The sequence below is a fragment of the Nakaseomyces glabratus genome, chromosome I, assembly GCF_010111755.1.
Source record: "Nakaseomyces glabratus chromosome I, complete sequence".
Classification (NCBI taxonomy): Eukaryota; Fungi; Ascomycota; class Saccharomycetes; order Saccharomycetales; family Saccharomycetaceae; genus Nakaseomyces; species Nakaseomyces glabratus.
Genome location: NC_088959.1, coordinates 789,463 through 809,484, shown reverse-complemented (window position 1 = coordinate 809,484; position 20,022 = coordinate 789,463). Strand labels below are relative to the sequence as shown.

At 35.0% G+C, this 20,022-nt stretch overlaps 10 protein-coding genes and 1 non-coding gene across 11 annotated transcripts; 2 read left to right on the top strand and 9 right to left on the bottom strand.

Annotated features, from left to right (window-relative positions):
- Positions 1–251: 251 nt before the first annotated feature.
- Positions 252–1,103, bottom strand: PRO3 (pyrroline-5-carboxylate reductase; the record flags this gene model as incomplete). Its single annotated transcript, XM_447608.1, has 1 exon — positions 252–1,103. The coding sequence occupies one exon, from the start codon at positions 1,101–1,103 to the stop codon at positions 252–254; it is 852 nt and encodes a 283-aa protein (XP_447608.1).
- A 405-nt stretch (positions 1,104–1,508) lies between these two features.
- Positions 1,509–3,539, bottom strand: SRB4 (Srb4p; the record flags this gene model as incomplete). Its single annotated transcript, XM_447607.1, has 1 exon — positions 1,509–3,539. One exon carries the CDS (start codon positions 3,537–3,539, stop codon positions 1,509–1,511), a length of 2,031 nt encoding a protein of 676 aa, XP_447607.1.
- Positions 3,540–3,920: 381 nt separating this feature from the next.
- On the bottom strand, positions 3,921–5,459 carry RPN3 (proteasome regulatory particle lid subunit RPN3; the record flags this gene model as incomplete). The annotated part of the gene is made up of 1 exon (XM_447606.1): positions 3,921–5,459. One exon carries the CDS (start codon positions 5,457–5,459, stop codon positions 3,921–3,923), a length of 1,539 nt encoding a protein of 512 aa, XP_447606.1.
- Positions 5,460–5,978: 519 nt separating this feature from the next.
- Positions 5,979–7,361, bottom strand: STE24 (zinc metalloprotease; the record flags this gene model as incomplete). The annotated part of the gene is made up of 1 exon (XM_447605.1): positions 5,979–7,361. The coding sequence occupies one exon, from the start codon at positions 7,359–7,361 to the stop codon at positions 5,979–5,981; it is 1,383 nt and encodes a 460-aa protein (XP_447605.1).
- Positions 7,362–8,021: 660 nt separating this feature from the next.
- Positions 8,022–9,368, bottom strand: GPA2 (guanine nucleotide-binding protein subunit alpha; the record flags this gene model as incomplete). Its single annotated transcript, XM_447604.1, has 1 exon — positions 8,022–9,368. The coding sequence occupies one exon, from the start codon at positions 9,366–9,368 to the stop codon at positions 8,022–8,024; it is 1,347 nt and encodes a 448-aa protein (XP_447604.1).
- A 2,643-nt stretch (positions 9,369–12,011) lies between these two features.
- Positions 12,012–12,093, bottom strand: tS(AGA)5. The gene has a single exon. It is a non-coding gene; the product is annotated as a tRNA-Ser (tRNA).
- A 372-nt stretch (positions 12,094–12,465) lies between these two features.
- On the bottom strand, positions 12,466–13,614 carry GVI51_I07997 (pirin family protein; the record flags this gene model as incomplete). The annotated part of the gene is made up of 1 exon (XM_447603.1): positions 12,466–13,614. One exon carries the CDS (start codon positions 13,612–13,614, stop codon positions 12,466–12,468), a length of 1,149 nt encoding a protein of 382 aa, XP_447603.1.
- A 1,509-nt stretch (positions 13,615–15,123) lies between these two features.
- On the top strand, positions 15,124–16,752 carry NBA1 (Nba1p; the record flags this gene model as incomplete). Its single annotated transcript, XM_447602.2, has 1 exon — positions 15,124–16,752. One exon carries the CDS (start codon positions 15,124–15,126, stop codon positions 16,750–16,752), a length of 1,629 nt encoding a protein of 542 aa, XP_447602.2.
- A 231-nt stretch (positions 16,753–16,983) lies between these two features.
- On the bottom strand, positions 16,984–17,445 carry SDH5 (succinate dehydrogenase assembly factor SDH5; the record flags this gene model as incomplete). The annotated part of the gene is made up of 1 exon (XM_447601.1): positions 16,984–17,445. One exon carries the CDS (start codon positions 17,443–17,445, stop codon positions 16,984–16,986), a length of 462 nt encoding a protein of 153 aa, XP_447601.1.
- A 397-nt stretch (positions 17,446–17,842) lies between these two features.
- On the bottom strand, positions 17,843–19,246 carry THP1 (Thp1p; the record flags this gene model as incomplete). Its single annotated transcript, XM_447600.1, has 1 exon — positions 17,843–19,246. One exon carries the CDS (start codon positions 19,244–19,246, stop codon positions 17,843–17,845), a length of 1,404 nt encoding a protein of 467 aa, XP_447600.1.
- Positions 19,247–19,577: 331 nt separating this feature from the next.
- GVI51_I07909 (uncharacterized protein) lies at positions 19,578–19,979 on the top strand (the record flags this gene model as incomplete). The annotated part of the gene is made up of 1 exon (XM_447599.1): positions 19,578–19,979. The coding sequence occupies one exon, from the start codon at positions 19,578–19,580 to the stop codon at positions 19,977–19,979; it is 402 nt and encodes a 133-aa protein (XP_447599.1).
- Positions 19,980–20,022: the final 43 nt, after the last annotated feature.

Here is a 20,022-nt window from a genome sequence, read left to right as displayed (position 1 = left end):
TTCCTTTTGAACTCCATTGGTCCGATGATCACGTGATTACATTATTTACCTATTTATATAACTTTAAACGTTGAGCTTCGTCGAGGTAGCTTTTACATAGTAGTAGTACTAGTAGTAGTACTACTACTAGTACTACTACTAGTACTACCATTACAATATATATGCGTGCGAGTTGTTTTACTAGAATTTCAGATGATTTCTCTGTTTAAAAATTATTACTTTTTATTTACTGATATAATCACAATGATCCCTCATTTCTTACCCAGTTCGGCAGCAACTCTCGCAGCTTCTTCGACACCTCTGATGATACCACTCTTGACACCTTTGTCTTCCATGACACACAATCCTGCAATTGTGGTGCCTCCAGGTGTGCAGACTTGGTGCTTTAGAACACTTGGGTGAACACCAGATTCTTCAACCATCTTTGCAGTACCTTCTAGCACTTTCAACGCACACTCGGTGCTCTCCTTCAATGGGATACCCATCTTAATACCACTCTCCATTAGAGACTCCAACACCAATAGGACAAACGCTGGACCTGAGCCTACAAGTGCTGTGGCAGCATCCATATTCTTCTCTGGTAGTTCAACGTACTTCCCAACATGGCTAATTAGTTCGCTGACCAATGACTTCTGGTCTTCTGTAACCTGAGGAGAATGAGAAACTACAGCACAACCATAACCGTACTTAGCTGGTGTATTAGTCATGACTCTGGAGACAGATGGTGTGTACGCCTGTAATTGACCAATTGTCCAGCCAGCAGCCAATGAGATGATCAACTTGCCACTAGTAACGTCTTTAACACCGTTCAATACTTGCTCTGCCAGAAATGGCTTGGTACCCAAAATGATAACATCAGATTGCTTCACTGCTTCGACATTCTTGCCATAGGTAGAGACGACTTCGATTCCATTAGGGGAAGTCTCAAAAGTTGAGATAAGGTCGGTAACTTGTTGAGCACTTGGTTCATCATGGTTACAGGTAATAATCTTAGATGGATATAAAGCCTTGATGACAGAGGTTGCCTTTGGTGCCTTGTAAATGGCAGAAAGAACGGCTTGGCCCATCACACCGCATCCTAGAATGGTTAAAGTGTATGTCATTGTTTTGTTTTAGTAAAGTAACTGACTAGTTGTTTCGTCTATCAATTGGCTTAAAGTTAGACTTTACTTATATCAACGCAATTATTTTCCAATACTTCAAAAGTCCACTTAATCTAAAAGTTTGATGTTTCGTTATCTGCATTTTATAATTGGCCGTTGCTCCCTCGATGGGCAATAACGCCTTGCATCGAAATGACGTGGGGAAGTTCTTGAACATCACATTATACACGACTTCATATATCGGCAAGAATCTAAAGTAAGTATTATTCCAGTATTGATGTCTACATGCTTTTTATAAGTCTCACAGAATTAAGATCTAACATTTCTACAATATATGGTCTATTTATTTATAAAATCCATCTCCTTAGTTCTCATTATTAAGTCCTATGACCAACTCCCTCATATTTACTCAGGATTTACGTAGGTTGAAATCAAGAAGTGAAGAAACTCTTCAACCTCTTTAAATTCCGTTGACACAGTATTAAAATGGGTATTACTCGTTTGGTTATCATACTTTATCGATACCTGGGCATTACAATAGTTTGGAGATTCCAGAATCAATGATAGCTTGCCACTTTGCTTCATATCTATAGTAAACTCAGTTTTCCCAACGTCCAGAACATTTCGGAAAGCATTGATGTCCTTAGTCAATTTCACAATATGAGCATCTTGTAAGTCAAACGTTTCAAAGTCTTCTTTATCTAAGCTTTGAATGGAACGCTCCTGCAACTCCGTGTCTGGAACTACTTCGAGAACGCATTCCTTTAATATCTTGCGTATCAGTTTCTTATGATTAGAGTGTCTCATTTTACCTAGCAATGGTCTTATTAACAAAATGTCTTTTTCCGTGCTTGCTATATGTTTCCTGGTGTTTGATACCATCTTCTGTCTTAAGTTTTTCTTGTAGATGACAATCAAAAGCATGCGTAAAGTCACCAACATTAGATTGGCTCTTCTATCATTGGCTTTGGGGGCATCTTGTTCATGGTTCACTACTGAATCATCATCTAAACTCAAATATTCTATTTCAAACTTCTCGTTTGGTAACTCAATAACAATTTTATGTTCATTCTCTACTGTTACACCATATGATATGAGATAAGCGCATTCTTTCTTCAATTGATGCATAAGTTCTTGTTCAAAGATGAAGAACTTTAATTTTGAGATTTGCAATCTGACATCATCATTCTTAGAATCGCTGTTCTCACTGTGATTCTTGAATAACTTGTCAAGGCTACTCTCACCGCTCAAAATATAATCACCCTCAGATTCAATCTTCGTAAATATTCGTACTCTCAAAAATTTACCGCCTTTATATACACTGCCAACTGTACTTGTTCTTCCTAATGTTAAGGGAATAAGTTCCAGGCCATTTGCTTCATCAGTCCCACGAAGAATTGCAGTTCCTCTATCATTTCTGAAAGTCGATCCTGAATCCTCATATCCATATTTGAGGCCTAGTGATCTCTTCGTTGTTTGCTTGTCCCTAATTTTAAACAAAACATCCTTGTTACTGATATTGTACGCTATGCTACTCCAATAGTGATGTTCCTGTTTTAAAGAGCTCGATATTTCTGTGAAATTTTTCTTCAATATAGCTCGTGCCTCATTGAGTGCGCGAAGCTTCCATCCACGACTTAAAATTGATAACGACAGTTTATCTCGACGCGACACAGCAGGCATTTTAACCTTCTCACTATTTAATGAGCCTGGATTCACAGTTTTCTTCAAAAATGGTGACATAGATGATACCGCTGTTGATTCCCTTACCGGCGAAAGTAATAGACTGACAAACTCCATTGCTAATGAAGACTCATTCATTGCCATATTGATATGTTCCAGCATTACTTTTCTAATTTTATTGAATTCTTCTTGAGTTAATTGAGATTCCATCTCGCCATTGATATTAGTATCTTGTGTATTGTCTAATATGCCAGTATCTTCCTTTGGCTCATTAGACCATTCATTATAGCCTATATCATTTGTATTGGCCTCTGAATTATCATTTTGGTCGATATCCATTGTATCTATGCCATCTTCAGCTTTTGTATCATCTTTTGATTCTTGTTTCCCATTATCGTTTTCGATTGCTAATTCCTGTTTTAATATGTCTTCATTAATATCAGCAAATTTGAAATTTGGTCCTCTTTGTTGAGATATCAATGGTATCAATTGTCCTAGACTCATCCTACCATATTTTTCATAAGGATTTACAATTAACTTAGCACTATTGTTACTAAATTGTTCTGGTGGCAGGCTACCAGCTTTATTATCAACTTCTTCGTTCTCAGTATTATGTGATTCTGGATTACCATCAGAAGTCGAATTTGAGTGTGGCGAGGTTGACTTTGATCCTATTGGTAATGTGATCAAATTGGGATCTATAGCCAACCTAATGCTATGCAATTCATCTGTATTTTCGGTTAGCTGCGTCATACTCAACTTTACTTAGTGTCTTCTAAGGAACCTCACAAGCCCCAGGTAACTAAATTGAGAGCAAAGCTTATTAGCTATCAACTATTTCAACTCTTGCTCACTTGCTATATTATAATGCTTATCTACTATCAAAGTAAACAATGCTGGTTCAATATTATAGAAATAACCTGTATATCATCTTTATTTTCAAAAGCTCTCGTACTGCCACTGCGCAACTACGTAAAAAATTCCTAAAAGGCGAAGGGACTACAATAAGAACAATATTTGGTAAACAACATGGCATGGAAAGTCATAAACGACTTCGCTTCAACAATAATGAATTATTATCCTCTCTGTATGGACATTTATATATGCAAGTAATTAGTAGATATATAATCGAAATTACAAGAAACCCATATCATCAATGTCAGAAAAATCAGACAAATCATCTAGCAGATCGCCTTCAAGATATTCATCGTCATGGTTTTGATTGTTCAACCCTTTCTTCTTATCCTGCGGGTATCTCATTGCCACAACACATTCGTCATGAAGTTGATTGACAAACCTAATTCTTTCATCAAATACCGTTTGTGGATCTTCAGTAATATAGGTGTTGTTCACCTCTGAGGTCTCTATGTAGCCCTTTTCATGGTTAATCTTAGCTTCAATAACACCATCTCTAATAGCTCTCGATACCATATATTCGGCAGTTTGTTCTGACTCTAGATGTAACTTCAGACATATATCCTTCAATGAAATCTTCTTGTAGGTCAAAGAAATAATTCTGATACCTGTCTTTATAACATTGGACCTTAATCTAACACAAATTTGATAATTGTCATCCTTTATTAGTTGTTGTTTGTATTTTGTGATAGTCGAAGTAAACTTCTTTAAATCACCTAATTTGACAGCCTCTGCGATATGGTAATAAGGTTTCAAAGATGTCTCCATCCCATTTTGGTGAAAGAAGGATAACTCAGGAATATCACCCATTAAGAGTTGAATAACACATGATAATTTGTTTGCTTGTTGTAAGAAACCTAAACTGTTTTTTGTATGAGGTGCTTTTCTTATGGCGGCAACAATATATTCATTAGCAGTTGAGTAGTCTAATTGTATGGTGTTGATTTTAGATTGGTAGAAGAAAAATCTGGCCTCCAAAGGACTAGAGACATCAGAAGTCAAAGGATCAACTTTATTGATAAAATCCGACGCAGCATCTATTTCACCTGAGGCTAAGAAGAATCTCAAAATCAAAGTGATCAGCATCGCCCGAGTTTCGTTATCATGCTTCAAAGATGCCGTCTTTAGAGCCTTCATCATTTCATTGCGAAGATCAACATAACCTCCGTTAATGTCTTGTTGTTCATGCGCCATTACTATATAAAACCATAGTTTTGAATTGATTAAATCTAACGATCTTTGGTTGTAATATTTTAAAATCTTTGGTAACACAACTTTGTTGTTAAAGGAAATAAGCTCTATGATTTTCTGATTGTCTAACAAGTAGAGTTGGGTCAATAAATGAATAAATGCATTGATTTCCGCTGAAACTGCCAAAGATTTTCCATCAGAAGTTATCTCATAGAAAGCTGCTGGGTATTTTGCCCTGATTTCATCTGCGTGTGGTACTTCAGATTTGTGCTTCTCATTTATGTACTTCAACAAATCAACCTTATACTCTGAGTGGTCTGGATATAATACAGAGACTAGTATAGCCAATGTTTCTTGATTCAGGTAGTTTTTCCTAATTTTACTCAATTCCTTTAGTGCTCTCCAAATATAACGATGGTCTAGGGATGCTGTGGTCTTAGCGATAACTTTTAATGTATCAATTATCTCTGACATTGTCTTCTCCTCAGCGTATCTGACATCTTCATTCTTGCTTCCATTCATTTCATTCTCCAAGGGAGTATCCACATCCATTAAGTCTGTTGTCATTGTAACTGCTGATAGTTTCAAGTACTAATCTTTGGGATGTTACAATAGCAATGAAAAGATGCAACCTTTTGTAACTAATAGATTAAGACAGGAAAAACGCTTAAAAAAAACTATAATAATTAAATCGAATAGTCTAGATTAGTTAATTGGCGTTGATCTTTACACGGGTTGCTGAGCAATGCTTAATGGATTGCCAAATAAAGGTGGCAAATTGAGCTTATTGCTGTGCTTTTTGTTCAGGAGGCCATCTTTGTCTCAAAGGGAAGTCTCGCTTCGTTGAACTTAATTCCCAGAGTCCTGTCCAACGTTCACAATGATGATATTAATTTATTGTATATACTTTGTCAAGATAGTTTTAATGGTATTCTCATACTACCTGTCTTCACATTCCGCTTGTTTTTACGAGTATGTAGACATGACAGGAACTATCGATATGTAAAAAGATTTAAGGAAATATTAAAAGTTGTTAAATTATAAACTTAAATAGCATACATGCAATATCATGATCCTTAATGGAGCTCATTCTTTCTTCTTCTCATTAACAAAGTCGATAGCAGTTAATCTTTCAGCTAATGTTGGATGAGAATAATGATAGCTTGAGTATAATGGGTCAACATCCATTGTGGATAGATTCTTGATTTGCAAATTAATCAAGGCTCTACCCAAGTTTTGAGTATATCCTAGTGCTTTGGCATAAGCATCTGCCTGATATTCGTGAAGTCTGGAGATCAAGCTCATGACAAAGTTCATACCACATTCCATTGGTGTCAAAAGATCATTAAATAGCATGAAACCAATAATAATTGGGAAATCAGGGGTATACACAGTGGTAGAACTTCCTGCAGCATTTAAAATCTCGTTGAATCCAACGTTGAAACCAAAGGTCTTGTAGAAAGAAACGTTACGGTAAACACTGGTAAACAATGAAAAGATGGCAAAAATGTGCACTTGACTAATGAACAGCATGTTGACAATATGGTTCTTTTGCCAGTGACCTATTTCATGTGCCAAAACAGCTGTGATTTCTTCCACAGAACTTTCATTGATTAGGGTATCAAATAAGACAATTCTCTTATTAGTAAAAGGTAAACCGGTGAAGTAAGCATTTGAGTGAGATGATCTCTTTGAACCGTCTATTACGAAGATCTTGTCTAGTGGAAAGCCAACCTTAGCAGCCAAATTTTCTATTGATGTCTTCAATTCACCGTCTTCTAGTGGAGTGAATTTGTTAAACAATGGCATAATGAAAACTGGAATTATAGTGATAGCCAAAATCTGAACAACAAAAACAAATAGACAAATGTACCACAAGAAATTAGTTTGGAATTTCTCAAAAATTTTCAAAAAGACAAATAAGATAGGAATACCAAATGCAGCGCTTAAGACAGTGCTCTTTATCATATCAGTTATCCACAGCTTTACAGTCAATTTGTTGAAACCAAATTTCTCTTCAAGCACAAAATGCTTATAGTATGAGATTGGCAAGCCAATAATCGTTGACAGATTAGACAAAACAGCCAAGAACCATAAACTTTGAGCAATTGTTGACACAGCAGCATATTTGGCAGGTAGTATACGAGCACTGACTTTCACACCGATATGCCATAATCTTGGTAGAAAGTCATATTTAATAAACGCCAAATTTTGGACTAGCGAAAACAGATCAGTGAATACTGAGAATTTGGCCTTAGCCTTGGAGTATTCTTGGGACTTTTCAAAGGTTTCCTTATCAATTTCATTAACTAGAACAGGTGGTAGTTGATTCTTTTGAAGAACTTTGTATTGTCTATAGGTTAGATATGTCTCAAATGCAAATTGACTGATGCAAAAACCAGTAATTATAGATTTCCATGGGATGCTTGGGCTATCCACCAAAGAGGCAAAGAGTTCAAATACCGTCATAGTTTTGAAACTTTTGCTATCTTTTCTTTATCTTTCTTGATGCTCTGCAATTGAACTTATACACGTAAAAAACTTATGATATATAGTCATTAAAGTTAATGTTATTAGGGAAATTAAAAAAGCACAGACCGTATTATTGAATCTCGAATTTTTCGTCTGGTATTTAGTTCAGAAAATGAAATTTAGTAAAAATTCAATGGCAAATTCGTTGTTCGAGGCCTGAAACAGAGCGACCGTCGTGAAAAAAACGTCATTTAGAAAATGGAAATAAAAGAAACTAAGCAATCAAATATGGCAAGAGAGACTATGCCAATTATAACGTGGAGGCCTTATCGAATTGGAAAATGCCACCATTTCGTCGTTTGATTTTGGGAACACAATGCATACGCTTCAGCTACAGTAGTAAAATCAAATATATGTTAGTTTCTATAAAAGAAAATTTTATCTAAGCGTGTATAGTAAATGAATGTTCACTTTCGTAATAATACAAGTGGCAACATCATTTTATCCGTAATCTTGAATCTAGGGAATAAAAATCTGAAGTGCCAAAATGAATGTTTGTAATAGTTATAATAGAATGTTGGTTTTAACAATTGTACTTTGACTCAGTCCTACCAGTTTCTTTAAAACTGGCATTTCCTAGGAAAGGTAGAGATCAGACTATTGTAAGACACCAGAGTCTTTTAGTAAGTTCTCTAATATAGTTTCTTTTATAGCTGCAAAGACAAGTTTTATATTCGAAGTATCAGTAGCCTGAGTAACATGGGGGTAGATGTTTAGGTTTGCCCTGTTGAGTTGAACAAACCTCCACAATATATACTTAGCTGCTTTGTTGATGTCCTTCCCACCCATATAGTCTGGGAAATAGTGTTCCAGAGGCACTCTTTGTATCTTTTCTGCAAATAAATCAATTTTGTTTAAAAACAATACAACTGACGTCCTAGCAAACCACCTACTATTAACTATGTTATCAAACAGGACTAGGGATTCTTGGAACCTGTTTTGAGACTTGTCCTCCATCAGAAATTGATCATATTCGGATAAAGACACACAGAATATTACTAAGGTAACATTGTCAAAGCAATGAATCCATTTCTTACGCTCTGATCTCTGTCCACCCACATCATAGATGTGCATTTGAAAGTTATTGTCCATATTGACAACAGTATCAAAGATACCGGAAGTTTTCTGTCTTGATCTTAGAACATCCTGTTCAGTAGGAATATAGTTTGGAGTATTGCATATCCTATCCAGATTATCTAAGAAATATTTTGTTGAATCCATCATGTAAAATTGTGATGACTTTTCACTCATTATTAATTCTTGCGTCGATTTCATGTTCCAAAGCTTAGATAATATCGGATAAAACTCCTTAGGGAATTCATCTTTACTCACAATACTGGTGGTATTGGCTTGTTCACTTGGTTTAACAGTAATAGAGTTTTCACCCTCACTGGAATCCTCGTCCGTGTTCTTTCTTGTGCTAGTGTAATTAGAAATCTTGTCTAGATCTTCTTCTGTTAGAGTAGGGTCATCAATATCTACATTAAACTTTCGTCTTGCACTGATGATATCTTTTCCTATCTCTATTATATTATCGTAGATTAAAGGTGTGTAATCAATCAATTCTTGCTTGGTAAAACCGTTTTGGTGTAGAATTTTGAGTTGTTGTAGAATTGTGGATTTACCACTCTCCCCAGCACCTAATAATAAGACTTTTATGGCTTTCTGGTTGTTACTACCAGATTGTGAAGAACTCTGTTCATCAACCGGAAGTCCTCTAGTATTTTGTAACTCTTCTTCTAATGTAGTTTTCTTGTCACCTTCGTTAGACATACTGTTGCCAGATTGTCCGCCCTCCATATCTTGGCCATCCTTCTGACCAGCCGTTGTGGATTTACCATTACTTGCACCACCAGAATTCCTGTTGTCTGACCTTACTCTGGCTTTCGAGGTACCTGGCTTTGTATCACCTGCTTTGTCAGGTTTAGACCCGCAAATACCCATTCTATAACGTTTGGTGCAGTGTAGTTGAAAAAAAAGTCAGACTGATAATTTCAAAAGAAATACAACGACTCAATTGCTTGTAGGCTTTACTGTGTATTATGTCAATCAGCAAAAACTTGCTTTAGTTCTATCACTGTATCCTTTGTGAAATCTACCGTACTCTTGCAAATTTCTTTTGGTTCCTGGTTTTCGTTCAACTTTCGCCCGATTTAGTTAAGGTGCGACTGAAAAAAAAGTACTGAGTTGGATGAAAATGTGCAGAGACTTGTTAGCTAACGTTTGCGACTAATACCAAGTTACAATAATCTGAATATTTCGAGAGTATTATAAACAATGTGTTTGTTTATGTTGGAAGCAAACTGAAGTATGAATGTTAAAGTTAAGTTTCTTGGAGTGATGAACGTCTAATATGCGAGCACTTTATGATTTTTAATGCTTTTTATGTACTCCCAAATAAAGGTAGAATCCTATGTAACGTAATCTGTATCGAAATGATTAAAACTGTACTCTTGTAGATTGTCCTTTGTACTCAGCAATTATGACCTCGTATTGCTATAGTTGGAATTTGAGTACTTTCCTCAATAATGAAAAATTATAACACTCTTGCAACAAAAAATATAGTATTAGGAATTTAACCAAGATGGAAAAAATTATGTATACTGGCTGCAGATATATATATTTGAGTTACGCATAATATGACAAGGGCACTTTTGTGATGGCATTAGAAAAATATTTGATTTATATAATTAACTGATTGAAATGCCTCCGATGGTTTACCACTCAGTAAGGAGGTATCAATATCAATTTCTAGTTTCATTCTATTTTTTGTACAAAAGAAAAATGGAAGGGAGAATAGTAAAATAGAGCAAGACAATGGGTGCTACATACAATGCTTTGTACAAGATTATTGTAATGCGCATTATTTTCTGATTTGTTTATCCAGTTCAAGAAAAACCTTTGGAGAATACTCAGAGGGAAAGATAGCTCTTTCTCCCTACACTTCATCCACATTAGATGTGCTCCTTTAATGTTTACAGGAAAATAACTGTAGGTAGCTATAGTACCTGGGACAACTATAATGATTATGGATTGAATAAGGTGGGCAAGCAGTAGACGGTACATTTGACGTCAAATTTAGGGAGGAGAAACAAGAAAAGAAAAAAAATGGAATTCAAATTCCGTTCACTAAAACAGACCCATAAGGATTACAAGCTTTTAACCTTTTTTAGACAAGGACTATTATAACGAGGTTATTCGTGGATTCAGGGCAGAAGAAATTCACGAAGAGTAATAGGCAGTGGAGCTGAGAACTGAGCTGTTCACTCAGAAAATGTCATTATTATTTGTAAAAGTGTCCCTCTATAAAAGTAAAGAAACCCAGACATTGAACAATAGTAACTTTTCTTGAATATTGAATTGAGCATAAGAATTTCTTCTCTCTTTCTTTGACTGATAACACTTTTCCCGCAGAAGTACATTGATGCTTGACAGCTAGCATGAAACCAGCCGTCAAAATTGAGCGTACTATAATTATAGTAACATCATCATTGTGCTATATAGGAAACAGTATTGCTAGTGCTTCTTTTTCAAGGTGCGAGATGAAGAAGTGCCTAGCTTAGTTGAAATTTATGTAGCAATGTAATCGGATAACGTGGGTTAAAAACCGTTCCAGCATACCAAACTCCACTTCACATCCTTACTAAGAAGGCAGCTTACGCATCCTATTGATGCGAAATCATTTCACAGAAGGTGTGCGAGGATTTCAACGGCCAAAATAATATTATCAAGTGGGCAAGTTGAAAGTGTATGTCAATATTTTTTTTTGATGGCTGCAAAGATCCTTTCTCTAAATTGAAACCGTTTTGTACTGACAATTGTATATTGTCTTTAAATGTTGATTATAATACACTACTACTTCTGCGAAATGCCTCACGAGAGATAACATAAATCGTAGTTATGCATTGACATGAAATGAAACATATATTGTCAATGCACGCAGGAATCCATCATCTTGCTATTATGCAATGCATTTCTTTCTTTTTTTGCTTACATGCTTCTTTCTTTTTTTTCTTCTTCTGACAATGTCGAAGTTGAAATGGTAAGCGTTTTTGCAACTCTATGAGGGTATACCTTAGTAGGAAAAGTTAGAATTGTATTCACATACAATATAATCGTTGTGACATTGATTCATTCATCTTCCTTGAGATCTTTGTACTTTTAAAAAAGCCATTTTTAGTATCGTTAAAGTAGTATTGTTTTACACAAAAAAAAAGCGATACTACAAAGTAAGCATCCAAGCAAGCATAGTTTTGATTTATTACAAATTTATTTCTATTTTCTTCCGATTAATTTACAACCTGCAAATATACTATTTCTTAAAGCAAGATTCTTATACAGAGAAGTACTTTATACAAAGGCCAATATAGTATTGCAAAAAAAAACAAAATGACTGCAGGCTTGTATCTTTCTCATAGGTCATTTCCATCAAGGAGACGATTCATCCCCAGAAAAATGGAAAATTCAAACAATAAGTAAAAAATTATGTATGATACTAGTAACTCATTAAGAGGTTACAATTTCCATAACTTGTTAGAGTAGCTGTTGGTAAAATACTATGTACAGCAGTCTGAAACAAAAAAATAACGACAACTGCAGGATTCGAACCTGCGCGGGCAGAGCCCAAAAGATTTCTAATCTTTCGCCTTAACCACTCGGCCAAGTTGCCAGTAATATCTTATGAAATGCTAAAATAATCTTGTTCCTTAATAGCTGCCAGGATAATTCTTTACGTAAGTCATATGAGTTCTTGCTAAATGTATAAACTAAAAAGCGCAGTGAATATCAATTACATACTTTCCATAATCAACATTTTGAACATGACGAAGAATTTATGATTTTTTAGTCTATAACATACATACGATAAGAGGTTTTTAGATTTTTGTAGTTTCTTTTGAATTTTTAATGTTTCATAGGATTGCTACAATAACAAAAATACATGACCAAAATAATAAATTATGTCAATTAATATGGCTGTTACATGTCATGTTAAAGAGTTGTAAGAATTCCTTACAATTGTCTTGACCTATACTTCATTTAATTATTCTCTATATAACTTTAAGGCTTCTTCTTCAGAAATACCATCATGAATTGAAGATCTCCAACTGTGAGCATTCTCAAAACCATTCTTTTCTTCCTGATAGTTTCTGAATACTTCCATTAATTTCTCTCTATTTGTCTCAACAAATGGCCCATGCTGAATGACTTCTTGATCAAGAATACGTCCAGCAATGATTGCAAACTGGGCATCCTCACTCAGAGCTTTGCCCCTGATTGCATTACCATCAACATCGAAAAATGCAGAACTAAAAGTCGTCAACTCAACATCATTAACCTGAATAGAACCCTTCATAACATAAATAAATACATTGAAATCTTCTGGAATATCTTGGACAAACTCAGTTCCAGTCTTATTTGCTAGGAAATGATATAGATGAACAGGAGTGTATGCCAAATCTCTCAATGATTCAACACCGTAAGACTTACCACTAATGACACGAACTTCTAAATTCTCATTGGGATAAGCAACAGGTGTTTCATTGCCTCTCAAGTTTCTATAGCGAGGATCAATATTCTTCATATCTGAAGGTAAATCAACCCATAATTGCAGACCACGACAAGGTTTACCATCCTTTGTGGTAACTGGAATTTCGGAATGAACTATACCTTTACCAGCAGTCATGAATTGAAGATCACCCTTCAATAAAACACCTTTTGAACCAGTTATATCCTCATGAGCAATCATACCGTCAGTAACATATGTAATTGTTTCTTGACCATGATGTGGATGATCGGGGAACCCATTTGGAGGAGCTACAGTGAAGTCATCCAACATCAAAAATGGTGTGAACCTCCTCATTTGATAAGTACCAACAGAACGTCTAACTCTAGCACCAACTCCCTCCTCTTGCTCACCAGCTATAAAATGTGTTAAAATTGAACGATAAATTCTATCATCATTTATGCCATCATTGTTATCTTTTAGCTGATCATAGTCTCTGTTTTGACTTGCCATCGAGTCTTGATCATTACGAGCACCCAATTTTATATCATGCACCTCTGTTACAGCAGAAAATTTGTAATATATACATGCTAGTGCAATAAATAAACTGACAATGGTGAGCTTGAAAGCAGACCCAGACGATCTTTTTACTTTCTTTTCCTGCGATTGACCTTCTATCTTAGTCATTATGGTACCTTTTTATTAAATATTATTCCTGAGTATACAGAGTAATTCCTTAACTGTGAGGAAACTAAGACGACTAAACTTCTTTGTAAAAAATACCAATTCCTAGGCTGTGTATAACTAATATATTGTGCTAAATCGATATTCGTGCCTGTCTTCTTATATGTCTATTATCTAAAAAATTCCTAAGTATACAATGGCAAGTTTTTTACAATATCGATTCGTCTTTTATACTACATAGTCTGTTTGTTTCTTATGCTGCATACCGAAAGATTTCCAGACTGTCAAATTACCCAATTATTACTAAATCATAGTTGCTGCCATTACATGATATTTCCAAATTTTATCAAATATAACTGAAGTTGAGACTGCCTCCAAGGCAATTTAGTGAGTGAATCCCTTTTAGGGGATTTACATAGTAGCAAAATTTGATTTTCCCCTATCAAATGTTCGTGGTGGTCTGCTTCTTCCTTTTGTATTACGAAATTCTTAGATGATTTAGAACATCGATGATAAAATTATTCAGTGGACAAGAACGTAAAACAAACAAAATTAATTAGCGATAATTGGCACCAAAGACAAATAGTTGGTTACGCTAGAGCAACCTCATAAGTGTTACCAGCATTAAGAGCAGACACTTTTCCTGCTATCCACTGTTAATGGGATTCACTCCATATGACCATATATCTATCTGATAAATGATCTCCTCTTTTAGTTTACACAAAGTAGGTTAACAGAGTTAGACAAATCAATGCTGTCAACAATGGTAAGTACTCTACCCTATACACAGCAAAACTTCTGTTCTACTACGTTGTTAAGTAATCTTTTTCAAACGTCATTGAAGTTTGGCTATTAGATACATATGACTTTAGAAAGCTGCCCTTAAGAGATGATCAAAAGAACAAGATGACATTGACATTAATTTTTTGGTTGGCTTATCGAAAATAAATAATGTATTAATGAATATATAGCCTGCAACAAGTTATGCTTGTTAACAGATGTATTTGCGTTTCTGCAATTCGTAATCCTCTTTGAATTTCTATCAAATACTCAAAAATATAATACCAATTTAAATGTAAAGAATCACATGACTACTATTATAGAATAGTTATTATATTAATATTAAATTTTATAGTATAAATATTACAATTCACGATACAAATGTTTATGGGTAGGAAATCCGAAACAGTATAATGTGTTTGAAAAACGTTTTTGCTTTTATGAATGTGAATTGGTGCTATAGTGATATAGGGAATAGTGTAACTCTGTTGAAATAAACAATAAATGAATTTAGTAAGAATATACATAGTAATTTGTTATTGCATTTATCATATCTGGTAACGCTATTCATATGTTTTCTAGTAATTACGTCTTGCAGCTGGAAATGATTTTAGTATGGAGACTAGTTTTATCCATATAAATGTGTACGTTCGTTTGAAATAATTGATTTTGATCTAAATCCAAACAATACAAAAATATTAAGAGATAAAGGTTGGTGGGTGCATCTTCGCTATGAATATTTGGGAAACAGGAAATCACGAACAGAACTTACAGCAAGAGCCTGAAACTATTAAAGATATGGAAGAATACAGCTCACCATCAAAACTGTCAGTAAATACTCAACGACTATCCGCTATGATTGATTCTTTGGGTAGTCCGAATGCTGAAGAACCACTACCGGCAGAAAATAATACCACATCTTCTCATCTATCACATCACACCACATCATCACCAGCGCCGCAATCAGAAGATACTTTTACTTCATCTCTTAAGAAGTCGACTTTTCAAATGCCTCGTTCTCCGGCGACTGATAATCTCAATAATAGAGCTAGTGTGTTATCAAATTATTCTGGAGTTGTTGATCATGCAATTGAAGTGTCATATGTGGTAAGAAACAGCCCTTCTAAAAGTATTAAAAATAGAGATGAGACTGGTAAAGAAGATACGGAAGAAAACGGTAACAATAGCGAGTTACAGACCAAAGTACCAGAATCAACTACTGATGGTGAGGTTGTGATCCAATCGGTCCAGAATGCGAAGCCTGTCGGACGTTTTGGATCCTTTAATCGATCCGTGAGCTCTAAAATCATACCATCAGATAAGGATTCGAATAGCAAAAAAGCTGAATCAATCCATTTGGCTACAACTTCAAAAAAGCCGCTACACTCATCTATTGGCTCTGGTAATCTAGCGAGTGAAAGTGGCACATCTTCTTACTCATATGATCAGACCTTGAAAAACTTGGATCAGCAATTACAGATACCTGATGTAGATGATGAAAGTTCAATAACTTCTAGTGCAAACATGCCATCATTAGCAACTAATAAATACACAAAAAGCCAAGAAGACATTGAGGTACCGCATTTGAGGACAGAAACTACTGCATTTAATCCAACAATTCCACCAAGGAGCAAGGACAGGCCCAGATCTAGGATATTTGGAACTGAAGAGAATCAATCAGAGGCAATTTCACCACCACAAAGGCCAATTAACCATAACTATTCTCGTAGTGACGCTGCTAAATCCGAAAGTTATTATTCTGCCATTAGCTATAATTCCCAGGAGGATTTACATGAAAAATCTCAAAATGCAGGAAGCGATGAGTTACCTATGGATGATTCTTATTTGAGCCGTCCGCTACCCATTACTCCTCACAACAATCGCGAAATTTACCGTGATGACACTATTAAAGCATTCAGTGGAAGGCCTGAGCTTCCATCTAAAAACTCCTTTGTTGACAATAGTAATGAATACGAAGATATTTTAGATGAGGACGAAGCGGAAGAGTTTCAATACGCGCCGGTTCATCAGGAAAATAGTCAAAAGAATACACCTATTCAAAAGGTTAACCAACCAAACAAACTAAAATCGAAAAAGAAAAACAAAAAGAAGAATACAAGGGAGGATATTCAATCCTTTGACATCGAAACTTTAAACCAGCTAGTGAATGTAACAAAGGGCACATTAATTGGTTCAGAATTCTCCAACCTAGGCATGAGGACTGAAGAGAAGAAGGCACTTGAACGTTTAGTTGACTCTCTATCTAGATTGACGGCCGATATGGTTCTGGATCCTGAAAGATATGAAGAGGGTTTAAAACGGTTGGACAAAGCTACAAGGGCACTTGAAGGTTTTTACTGAGATAAAGTTTTGTAAAATAGAAAAAATTTAGAATCGTTGTTTTAATTATAAATGGTAAGAAAATCTAGTACTATTTACAGATAAAAATTATTCAAACAAAAAGTGCGACGAATAACAATGCCTATTTAAAGTTATCAGTTAAGATGATAAATATGTAAAATAAGGAGTAAAATGACCCAAAACTAGTTAGATGTAAGAAACATCAAAATAGTAAAGTTGCAATAATATCTCTTAATAGTTTTCAAGGTCTGGCATTCTAAGGATTTTCTTCTCTTTGTTCTCGCTGAAGTCTTGCAATTTTTTTAGTATCTCAGAGTTCTTCCATCTTTCTGGAACAGGACTTGTTTTATAGTTCTTAGTTACCCAATAATAAATATCCCAGTCCAATTCGTTTAGTAAAGCGTCATATTCATCAAGCTCCTCATTTGTCATTGATCTCAAGTGCTTTGCGGCGAAACCTGACAGCAATAAATCAGTTTCAAGAATACCTCTCTTCCTTGATTGATATATCAAACGTGCTCTTTTCTTGTCTATCGATTCATTAATCCTTTTAATGGGATGAACTTTGATTCTCGATACAACATCGTCATCTGAGTTTGTCGAATAATTTGCTTTGATTGTAGGTACAAGTTTCCGTGCAACAAATGCTTGCTGTCTCAAAGCAATAGGTAACTTATAAGTGATTCGCAACATGTTTTATTTGATGGATGCTTGCTGAAATATTAACTGCTCACTTAATATTCAAATGCCATTTTGTGATTTATTATGCTCTTATTCTCAAAATATATATTTTTTCATTCGCTACCAACGGGAGAACCAAAAGCCTTCGCCTGAAAATGGCTAAAATCTCGGAGTCACCCATAATTAGTTAAATAAATATTCATAGAGTACTTTCTTAGATTACAAAATCACTCGGTTTGTATCATTCAACTGTCTTGTTGAATATATAAGAAAGGCATTAGTTATATGTAGTATCAAAAATGTACAATAATCGTAGCTTCTATAAATTACTTTTGTCAACTATATGCTATTATTTGATGGAATGCAATTGATTTATTACTAAGGATGAGATTAGCACTTAAATATTAGATTAGATATCAAACCAGTTATCTTCATTATTTAGTGGAAACATTTTTACAATTCTCTCTGTCATTTCCGGAAATATATCGTTAATATCTGTCGTCTTTTTGACCACACACAATCGCAATGCTGGAAAGCAGTTACCTCTCAGAAATCCCAGATTAATTAATGTAACAAGTATATTTTCCACATCCTCCGGTCTATGAATCACTTTAAACATTGGCGGTAAAGCCAATTGATCTGAACCTATAGAAACTTGCAATGCACGCATCAGTAAGTCGTAGGATATTTTATTGTTTTGTGCTGATAGAACATATTCAATAACGACCTTTCTGAATAGATTCCTAAATACCAATATAGGAAGTTTCTGTAACAGTGGTAGTAAAAGATTCTGTGATTTCAACTCATCCTCATTACTTGCTAGCCAAATATTCACTTGTTTGAAATTCCCGGAATTTACATTTCTCGATAATTCGATATAACTTTTTGCCAAATCGAGGTCAATACCCCGAACTGCTTGAAAATGGGGTTTTTTACCTATAGTAATCCCAACTGGGATAAGATATTTTAGTATTCGTTTTAGGTTTCTTTGCAATATTTCTCTAGTAGCGGTATGAGGGCACTGTTCCATGTATTGACACAACATTCTAAAAGCTGTATCCAATTGAACAAAAGCATTTGTCATTCTGAAGTTTATCACATAATACCTACCTAAAAGATACCGAAACTCAATTTGCTCATGAATTGGATAACGTTTGAAACTTTCAAACATACTCTTAGGCTTGAAATTCTTGAATATATTGGAACACAATTGAGGGGAATTAATTCTGAAATAAATATTGTTCAGTTTATTAATGATGTTGAGCAATATCAACTGTTTATTTGGAATAGTAGAGTTCGCACCATCTCTAGGTGGCTTTATACTATTGAATAACTTGGATATAATGGATGAAATATACGAGAGAAATAGACTTTGTTTAGTACCAAGGTCTAAATTATTTGCATCCAATTTTATTGCTAGCTTAGTAACGTATTCTGTCTCAGATAAAAATAACTCTGTTAAGGCATCTACCGGATAAGAATCATCCAATAGGGCGTTGTTAAGATTAGAGTAATGTTCGAATATCAAATCACTGCTGGTCCATAAAGACCATGGGTCTACATCTCGACAAAATTTTAAAAATGAAACAACCATGATATTAAGCCTTGTCCATCGCCTAGTTGGATCCTGGCCCGGCATAATTATCTTACTGCCATCTACTAGTCTATCAATCATTTTATCATCCTGCCCCTGTAAATCATTCTGTAATGCAGCAATTCTAACACCATTTTTCTCTATGTTAATAGACAACACGCCCAAATGACCATTTCCAATATCTCGAACTAAATCAAGGAGACTGTAACCATTCACCATTGCCGATCAACTAGGTTTATGGCCGCTTTTCACTTAAGTTCTCGAAAACTGTATCCAGATTACCAATAGACTTAGATATTTAACTCAATTTCCTTATGTCTTAATAGTTACTTGCAATGTATCTGTGAATCTTTCTTTCTATTGTTCTTTAGCCATTGACCCAATACAGTTTCACATTTTTTTGCAAATAAAAAATCACTTCATGTCTTGTCAATGAAAAGAGCAGTATACAAGAATGGGAGAGGAGATAACATCATGTGCAAGACAAGCAAATACTGTTTATTTCTCATATAATTACAGATAATTGAATTTAAGTCATAATATTTACACAATGCCCTTGAAACTTACGAATTTTCTGCGAAAGTTACAGAATCAATACGTTACTTTAGAGCTACAGAACGGGTCTACAGTGTATGGGATGGTAATCTCTGTGTCACCGCATAGTAATGTCAATTTACGAGATGCAACATTAGATAGGTACTATAACAGTGATTCTGTTTATTCAGAAGTTACTCCTCAACCTATATCGACATCTCATCTAAAGAACATCAATGTTAAAGAATGCTTTATCAGGCAAGTTATACTCCCAGATTCTCTAGACCTTGATAGCATACTGGTGAATGCCAACGAAGTTAATGGGCTAACAAGATCAGGTAAATTGGCTGATCTTGGAGGCAATAGGAAGAGAAGGAGGAGGTCAAGCTCGAATATGACGAAAAGGTTAAGAGGTTAGAGTGAGTTTTATGTGTATGCTGGTGCGCTAATACTAATAGAGA